General features: G+C 36.9%; 1 protein-coding gene across 1 annotated transcript in view; it reads right to left on the bottom strand.

The window, feature by feature from the left end:
- Positions 1-1,563: 1,563 nt before the first annotated feature.
- The window catches only part of LOC110442823, a 44,071-nt gene continuing 35,567 nt past the window's right edge, over positions 1,564-10,067 (bottom strand). The window contains exons 17-23 of the mRNA XM_021486632.1: positions 8,824-8,902; positions 8,509-8,597; positions 7,742-7,820; positions 7,256-7,330; positions 5,794-5,896; positions 4,750-5,181; positions 1,564-2,177 (exon numbers count right to left, since the gene is read on the bottom strand). Of these exons, the coding sequence (XP_021342307.1) occupies positions 1,973-2,177; positions 4,750-5,181; positions 5,794-5,896; positions 7,256-7,330; positions 7,742-7,820; positions 8,509-8,597; positions 8,824-8,902 (1,062 nt within the window). The 3' untranslated portion in view covers positions 1,564-1,972. The remainder of the gene's footprint in view (positions 2,178-4,749; positions 5,182-5,793; positions 5,897-7,255; positions 7,331-7,741; positions 7,821-8,508; positions 8,598-8,823; positions 8,903-10,067) is intronic.

Raw genomic sequence — 10,067 nt, 5'->3', positions numbered from 1 at the left:
CTATATTTACTGGTACATGTAGTACTAAACATGTTACACTTAGCACTAAACATCCTGAAAATAACACTCATTTGAAGTCTTTGACCTGAATCTTTGTGGGTACTGCCTTCTGTACTTTTACATCTAGTAACTTTTGGTCTATACAAGCTTTTGCAGTCATCTAGAATTCAAAAATTTAATATACTTGCCAACTCTCCTTATTTTGGAGGGGGGACTCTCGATTTTGGACCCTAAGATTGAGCACTTATTTCTATTTTCTAAGATCTGGTAATTTCATCTTGGGGGGGGAAAAAACAGCTCAAAAGATGCCATTTATATACACCCATAATATTTATGTTTTTAATCATGGTGATTTCAAAAAGTTCGCAAGCATGAAATTAGGACATGTAAGTTGAACACATTCCTTGTGCAGTGTACTTGCATTCACAGTTGCATTGTAAACAATAATTTCCCCTTTTGTACAGTAGCTTTTCCTCCATTGTTTGGACACAATACAATAAACATACATATCATGGTATTTGGTTTCAGAGTTTAATGGTGAGGTAGTCGTGTCATCTTTCTATCGTTACATCAGAATCATTTTCATTTGGTGAAAAGATTTTTTATTTTTTTGACAATATGGTAGTGTTGCTTCACTAAAATGATTGCGTTAAAATAAGCTTTTCTCAAATTAATCGCACAGTACAGATCATGTCTTTCGGTTTGTGTTTGACAAAAATCGCCTAACAACATTTGTAATCTGCTACACTTTTTTCCATCATGCCTATATTTAATGTGCCTAATTCTTGAGTCAAACAAGAGTATATTGTATGTGTTTCAAAGTTACAGATGTTGTTTTGTTAGCTGCATATATGTGTATGTCTTCATTTCTATAACTGTTTTCCTTGTGTCGATGATTAAGATAAACTATTGTCGTAACTTGTCTGCTAGGGAACAATACGATCATGTCTTTATTGTTTGGAGAGAATCATGTGTTATTGAGCTTTAGTAATGACAAACTTCGGGATTCTGAAGCTGTAATCTTCATGCTGATCATAAATGATAAATAGATAATAACAAATAGTCACCGACCAGTGAAGCCCTCTATATGCGTATGAAAAGTTGATTTCATCGTTTCCCATATTTATCTTTGGATGAGCATCAGTCATGAAACTATAACCAACATTCTGTGTAAATCATTTTACGTTTAGCAGGTATAGTTCAGTTAGTGATGTAAACATTTTATTCTTTTAAACATTCAGTATAAAGTTGAATGCGGTTTGTTTGCCTTCCCTGTGTAAAACTCATTATTATCATGTTTATTTGAAAGTCTAGAAGACGACATTGGGAATAGTTCGGGAAATACTATATGTACGTGGTACATGTAAACATATTGTATCTGACGAGTCATTAAAATGTATGCAAAGTTCCCTTTTCGCTTTTTTCTTTTCTTTTTTAGACAGAATCGTTAACTCACCTGGTCAAAAGGACCAAGAGAGCTTATGCTATCGTCTGTCAAGCTATTTTGCCTAAAATCAGAATTCAGGGCATTTTGCTTTTGCTAAAAATCACAATCATCAAATCTGTGCGTGCAGTATACTATTTATTCTGGTATATTATTGAAACTGACCACTACAACTATGCATGCTCTTCAGTTGTGATAACCTCATCATCTGTACACATTATAGACTCACTACTGACACCGAGCCGGAAAGCGCTATAATGGCCCAGTAGTACATGACAGATGCTGCTATGACGACCTGACCAACAGATGCTGCTATGATGACCTGACCAACAAACACTGCTATGACGACCTGACCAACAAACACTGCTATGACGACCTGACCGACGGACACTGCTATGACGACCTGACCAACAGACACTGCTATGACGACCTGACCGACAGACACTGCTATGACGACCTGACCAACAAACACTGCTATGACGACCTGACCAACAAACACTGCTATGACGACCTGACCAACAGACACTGCTATGACAGCCCAGAAGTACCTGACCGACAGTCAGGCAGTGCTATTATTGCCACATTTTCAGGGGTGAGTTTTTCATCAATGTAGACCACCAGTTTAGAGTCAATGTTATGTTCCCTTAGATACTTTACACGGCCAAAGTCAATAAGTCGTTTACACTGTCGTCCAATCTTCTCCCTCGTCGCAATGGGCAGGCACAAGTCATTTCTGTAAAGTGAATCAAATCAAGTTCAACATCTTGTCAATTTGAGAGCAAAGTAAATTCCACGTCAAAATATTGGAAAGAACATTTTAATCTTAATGATGAGTTGTGGTCAATTTGATAAATTTATAGCATCTCCATGATCTCACTAAAGTTATGTACATGTACCACTAATTAGTACTGAACTGTTCACTGTAAACAGGTTTGTGGTGTGTTTACTTTGTTAGAGTTCACTATAGACGGGTTTGTAGTGTCCTCTGTAAGAGCTCACTATAGACAGGTTTGTAATGTCCTTTGCAAGAGTTCACTATAGACGGGTTTGTAGTGTCCTCTGCAAGAGATCACTATAGACAGATTCGTAGTGTCCTTTTAAAGAGTTCACTATAGACAGGTTTGAAGTGTCCTTTTAAAGAGTTCACTATAGACAGGTTTGTAGTGTCCTTTTAAAGAGTTCACTTTAGACAGGTTTGTAGTGTCCTCTGCAAGAGTTCACTATAGACAGGTTCGTAGTGTCCTTTTAAAGAGTTCACTATAGACAGGTTTGAAGTGTCCTTTTAAAGAGTTCACTATAGACAGGTTTGCAATGTACTATAGACAAGTGGTAGAGTACATTTAAAGAGTGTACACTAAAGAAAGGTTTGTAGAGTATACTAAGTGAGAGTTTCCCATAACAGGTTTGAAGTGTACTTCAAGTTCAGTATATTGTGTGCATTTTATGAGTACATTTTGGACAGATTTTTAGTGTAATTAGTGTGAGTTCACTACAGTCAGGTTTGTAGTGTGTATTTAGTGACAGTTCTCTTTTGGCAGGTTTGTAGTGTACTAAGCGACAGCTCACTATAGTCAGTTTGTAATGTTTATTAAGTGGCAGCTCACTTTAGTAAGGTTTGTAATGTGTACTAAGCAATAGCTCACTATCGTCGGGTTTGTAATGTGTACTAAGCAACATCACACTATAGTCAGGTTGGTAGTTTGTACTAAGCAACATCACACTATAGTCAGGTTGGTAGTTGTACTAAGTGACAGCTCATTATAGTCAGGTTGGTAATGTGTACTAAGCAACAGCTCACTATAGTCAGTTTGTAATGTGTACTAAGAAACAGCTCACTATAGTCAGTTTGTAATGTGTACTAAGCAACATCACACTATAGTCAGTTTGTAATGTGTACTAAGCGACAGCTCACTATAGTCAAGATTGTAATATGTACTAAGCAACAGCTCACTATAGTCAGGTTGGTAATGTGTACTAAGCAACAGCTCACTATAGTCAATTTGTTATGTGTACTAAGCGACAGCTCACTATAGTCAGGATTGTAATATGTACTAAGCAACAGCTCACTATAGTCAGGTTGGAAATGTGTACTAAGCAACAGCTCACTATAGTCATGTTGGTAATGTGTACTAAGCAACAGCTCACTATAGTCAGTTTGTAATGTGTACTAAGAAACAGCTCACTATAGTCAGTTTGTAATGTGTACTAAGCAACATCACACTATAGTCAGTTTGTAATGTGTACTAAGCGACAGCTCACTATAGTCAAGATTGTAATATGTACTAAGCAACAGCTCACTATAGTCAGGTTGGTAATGTGTACTAAGCAACAGCTCACTATAGTCAGGTTGGTAGTGTGTACTAAGCAACAGCTCACTATAGCAGTCTGCAACGTTAGGCACTAGTCCGATGTCCACGACTATTAAATTTAAGTCTGGACTAGTATTGAAAATATTTACTGGTAACTAGTCCGACTGGACTAGTGGCAATTTTCCTCCAAAATAATGGAAATATTATTAATGGTATATATTTTGCACTATAAAGCTTGTCACATTTAGTTCTAATCCTATCGTAAAATACGGTATTCGTCGAAGCTTTCAAGTTTCGATGAGCAATCGCGAGACTGGGTTTCGGGTTTTAGTAGTAACCGAACATTACTTCCGGTTTATCACCATGTGAAACCAACCATGGCGATGTTGCTAAGTTGGAGGAAAGGTTCAAAACCAGCTAAGCCTGTCTGTGAACAGACAGAAAAAATTGCTCCAACGCAAAAGAAACATTTACGGTTCTGGTTAGTGCTTTAAGGCTCAATGGAAACAACAGTAATACTGTATTAGAGATAATTGGCGATCATGTTCCGTGCTCCGTTTCTTTAGTTAATTATTGAGAGACATTTTGTTTTGATTTCTAATAATTTTCCAATTTAGATTACAATTTACACTTCATGCTGTAAAAAAGACCTGTCTGTAATTTGGACTAGCAAATTCACAGTTGGACTATTAAAATCATGGGTTCACTAGTCAAAATCACTAGTAAGGAAAATAATTAGCGTCACAGACTGCTATAGTCAGGTTTTATGTGTACTAAGTGACAGCTCACTATAGTCAGTTTGTAAGGTGTACTAAGCAACAGCTCACTATAGTCAGGTTTGTAAAGTGTACTAAGAGATAGCTGACTATATTCAGGTTTTGTAATGTGCACTAAGTGACAGCTCACTACCGGGTATCGTCAGGTTTGTAATGTACTTAGCAACCGTTCACTATAAACGACAGAAGTGTTGTTGAGTGGTCACTATGGACATGTTACCTGGTGAGTGCAGGTCCAGACTGGTGCTCTTCCTCTACTTCATCCTCCTGGCTGACTAGCTCCTGGTCACCCGACTGATTATCAGGCTGGTCAGTACAACTGACCACGCCCGTGGGAGTAGAGGACATTTCTGATGAGTCTGTTGTTGATTGTCCACTGCTGCCTCCCACTCTGGCCTCAGAAGACTGCGGTGTCGTCATTGTCACTGGAGAGTTTTTATCTACATTTGTAGATGAATTAATTTCCTCATTCATTTGTTCAATGGTTGCCCAGCCCTTCCAGGTAGCTGCTGCCCAACTACTAAGCTTACACATCAACATAAAGTCTCGGGCAGAAAAACTGCACGTCTTCATAAAGTCTTTACCCACATAAGTCTCCCAGGTACAGCGATGGTGACAACACAACGCTATGGCCATACCAGCAAACTTGGAACTGAAATAGTAAAACCACAAAAGGTCAGTTTAATTTGTTAATAGGATTGTGTGAACAGACTTCATCACTGATGTGATATTAAAACATGAAATTAGTAAAGGTTTCCACTTATACAGCAGTTTATTTTAGTTTTTGTACACTCATGAGAAGCTACTAATAGTATTTTCAGATACTTGAACAGTCTATGTATGAAATTGATTTGATAAACTAAAGCAATGTGATACAATTAAGTGAATGTCATTCCTAGGATATTAAGTGATCAAGTCAATTATCTTTAGGAGAATGTGTCTTAAAATACTATTCAAGGAATGGCAGGCTAATTCAATGAACTTTTGATTTGCAGTGAAGGTACACACCACAGTAGGCAGGTTAAGATACAGATAGGTGGCCATAGATACTCGGAAATGAACTGACAGACAGACAGTGTCAGTCATACATGTGGGTGAATACGTACACATTCCCTATGAAAGATTTCAACTTCTTGATTGCTTTGTGAATTCAAAACCTTGAGAATACTTCACCAGAACATTCACAGATATTTATCCATTTACAGCAATATTGATAGCTTATGATCGGTGATATGACCATATGTCACCACTACAGTGTACTTACCTGGTGTTGGGTTTGGAGCGTTTACACGCTGGTTCCGCTACACTAGCTGTCTCCCCCAGGTCTTCAGCTGACAGGGTGTTTGTCACACACCGCACAGCTAGATCTGATAGGACATTAAACAAAATTTCTGTCTCTGATAAAACATTAGAAGAATTTATCTATATTATTGTTTACAGAAAATGTTAAAATTCATAATTACCACAACATTTGCTAAGTTAGCCAGAATTGAACATATGATTGCCTTAAACTCGAAATATGTTACAAAAAAATAAACAAAGGCAACATGTACTACCATATATGTTTTTTATGATTTCAAAGTAAAGTTTTTGCACTGCATGCACATCTTTTTGATATGCATACATAGCAATGATAACATAAAATTAAATAAGATAATGAAATATGTTTACATTATTATCAAGGAAAAGAAACCCGAGATGAATGTTGATATAATTTTGCTCTGACATCGATGAGATGAAGTGTTCCAATAAGAGGCCATGGTAGCTATCGCAAATTTCAAATAAATAACAGCAACACTTGTTAAAAAACAATTACCAAAACGTATTTGATTGAAATTTTCACCCAGTCAAACTTTCGCCCTTCGCCCTTGAAATCAATTTTTGCCCAGTTTAAATTTCACCCGTCACATTTAATTATTATGCTGTTAAACTTTTTTGTTTTAAGTATGAATTTGTTTTCATTGGGCGAAAAAGGCGGAAATGAAACTGCAGTGAAAATTTCCCTGTATACAGTAGCTCTTTTCTTGAGAAGAGCAAAATCAGAATGCTTGGTGGCCATCGTTGATTTAAAGTGACACTAAAATTCAGAGAAATGAAAGAATCAAGCTACCAATTTAAGTCAGGAAGTCAAAGGCTATCTGCGAGAAGGTTATTTTAAAACAAACAACAATCAGATCAACACTATCTTCCACAATGGCAATACCCCCTATACTGATAGTTATACATACTTACCGGTGGTGCCCCCTATACTTATAGCTATACCTACTTACCGGTGGTGCCCCCTATACTAATAGTTATACCTACTTACCGGTGGTGCCCCCTATACTAATAGTTATGCATACTTACCGGTGGTGCCCCCTATACTTATAGTTATACCTACTTACCGGTGGTGCCCCCTATACTTATAGTTATACCTACTTTCCGGTGGTGCCCCCTATACTAATAGTTATGCATACTTACCGGTGATGCCCCCTATACTAATAGTTATACATACTTACCGGTGGTGCCCCCTATACTGATAGTTATACATACTTACCGGTGGTGCCCCCTATAGTTATATTTGTACATACTTACCGGTGGTGCCCCCTATACTTATAGTTATACATACTTACCGGTGGTGCCCCCTATACTGATAGTTATACATACTTACCGGTGGTGCCCCCTATACTTATAGTTATACATACTTACCGGTGGTGCCCCCTATAGTTATATTTGTACATACTTACCAGTAGCACCTCCACATAGATGCTTGCCCACTGCCACCACTGGTCGCTCGTTTTCTTGGATACTAGGTACCCTTCCTTCATTACACAAAAGTAACAAGTCATTAGGAAAGTCACCAGACATAACATTATATATATCAACAATTTAACATTGCTTTAACCAAACAAAACGGAACAAAGAATATGAAATATTAATCATACAGAAAATATACTGATTGAGTAATCTGAGACACAGGCAAGTGAAAGTCAAACGACATAGTTATGAAACAATGCCCTATAACATGTTGGTGATTTTTAAAAAAGTAAAAACTGGCCACTCCACTTTCACCAGACAATATTTACTTGCATCCCCCATTTTTCTCTGCCCTCTAACCTTCCCTCTCTCCAACTTTATCAGCAAATCAGAATCATGATGTAATGTAATATATCTGGGGAACAACAACTGATTGTTTTACTAAGATTGTATCTTGACTTGCATCAAGTCCTTACCCAAATGAAGGTTGGCGATATCTATTCTGATCCTCTCAAACTTAGGGCCACTCTCTCCCCACTTATGCTGGTTATCTGCCTGAAAACCAATCACATACCACTGTTATTGTGAAAATTATCCCCTTCCTTTGAAATCTGAATTCTCATGATGATTCATACATTCAAGCTTTTTATGCAGTCAAAATTTCTTTCTTCTAATCAAGCATCTTGAACCTCAAAATGGAATATGTACTGGAAAATACACAAAGTATAACTGCACATTCCTGCCTTACACTTTCATATTTATAAAATTAAGAAAATAAAAAATGTTCTGAATCAAACACCAACACAACTTTGATTGGTAGACAAACCCTGGAGTTGATTTAAAGTCTGTAGAAGGGTATATTTCTGAAGAACTGAATTAAAGCTTTTAAAAAAAAATACCTTTCTTAAAATTGATACCACAAAATTACACTCCATTCTTTAGTCTTTTGATCTAAAAAATTACTTGATTTGCCTTTTGCAGAATTATTGAAGATGAAAAAATGACATGGACACAATAACCTTGACATTTGAGTACTGACATTGATACAATGACCTTGACATTTGAGTACTGACATTGATACAATGACCTTGACATTTGAGTACTGAAATTGAATCAATGTCCTTGACATTTGAGTACTGACATTGCTACAATGACCTTGACATTTGAGTACTGACATTGATACAATGACCTTGACATTTGAGTACTGACATTGATACAATGACCTTGACATTTGTGTACTGACCTTGTACCTGACATGACCCCTGTCTACCAGCACAAAGGCAGTATTACTACACTGATCTGAAGCCTTCTGTATCCAATGAGACAGCATGCCTGAAGTCAAACAGAAGTCATTAATTGCAAAACCAGTTACAAGAGTCACATTTTGATGAATATACAATTTTAACTCAAGAATAGTCAGAAGTTTGTTAAGTTCAAATTTGTAATAGCAAACAGGACTCTGGCTGTCTTATCATGCAGCTAGTATGTGTAATACGATCTATTCTTTCTCTAACACTGACGCTTTATAATATTTACCTATGACCATTAAGGTACCTACCCTTCCCGGCACCAAGTTCTACATAACACATGCCATCCTTGAGAAGATCCATTTTTCCAAGATGTCCTATCAGTGATGCCTAAGAGACAGAAGAAGTATGCTTTAGTAGTCATGAATCAAGAAAACAATGGATAACAGCTTGATGACACAGGTGACCTGTCCTTATTAGCTATACAGGTATACATTTATTTTGCATTAGACTTGTTGTCAAATTTTATCTATCCTAGAAATCCAAGAGTTCCTGCTCTCAGTATTGTCTCTAAACCCATGGAATGTGTCATGACAAAATCAAAGGCTTATGGTAAGTTATTTGATTGGTTTATAAGTACAAGAGGCCCAATGGGCCTGAATCGCTCACCTGGTATTAATTTCACACTTGTTATCTTAAAAGTGGAATAAAATACAACTGCAGGCAGAATATCGGTGTTTGATTAATAAGAACCTATTGAAAGATTTAAACATATGACACCCGTGACCTTGAATGTCGACAAGGACATTAGGTTGAACAGAATTTATAGTCTTCCAACCCAGCATGCTTCTGGCAAAATATCATTACCCTGGACATTTTGGTTATACAGAACAAGTCATTAAAAGATTCAAACATATATTGACCACTGTGACTTTGAATATGGGTGAAGGTTATTCATTTGAACAAACTTGGTAACCCTTCATCCCAGCATTTTAATGGCCAAATGTCATCACCCTAGGACTCTTGGTTATTCAGAAGAAGTTGTTTAAATGTTTTCAACATATTTGACCCCAGTGACTTTGAATATGGTTCATGGTCATTCTTTTGATCAAACTTGGTAGCCCTTCATTCCAGCATGTTATTGGCCAAATATCATTATCCTAGGCCTCTTTGTTATTAAGAAGTTGTTTAAAGGTTGTATACATATTTGATCCCTGTGACCTTGAATATAAATCAAGGTCATTTATTTAAACAAACTTGGTAGCCCTTCATCCCAGCATGTTACTGGCTAACTATCATTATCCTAGGCCTCTTGGTTATTCAGAAGAGTTGTTTAAAGGTTTTATACATATTTGACCCCTGTGACCTTAAATAAGTCAAGGTCATTTATTTGAACAAACTTGGTAGCCCTTCATCCCAGCATGTTACTGGCTAAATTTAGCACCCTAAGCCTCTCGGTTATTCAGAAGAAGTTGTGTAAATGTTTTAAAATTATTTGACCCCTGTGACCTTGAATATAAGTCAAGGTCATTTATTTGAACAAACTGATATACAT

The sequence above is a fragment of the Mizuhopecten yessoensis genome, unplaced genomic scaffold (assembly GCF_002113885.1).
Source record: "Mizuhopecten yessoensis strain PY_sf001 unplaced genomic scaffold, ASM211388v2 scaffold716301, whole genome shotgun sequence".
Classification (NCBI taxonomy): domain Eukaryota; kingdom Metazoa; phylum Mollusca; class Bivalvia; order Pectinida; family Pectinidae; genus Mizuhopecten; species Mizuhopecten yessoensis.
Note: the sequence above shows the minus strand (reverse complement) of the source record. Positions and strands in the feature narration are given on the sequence as shown.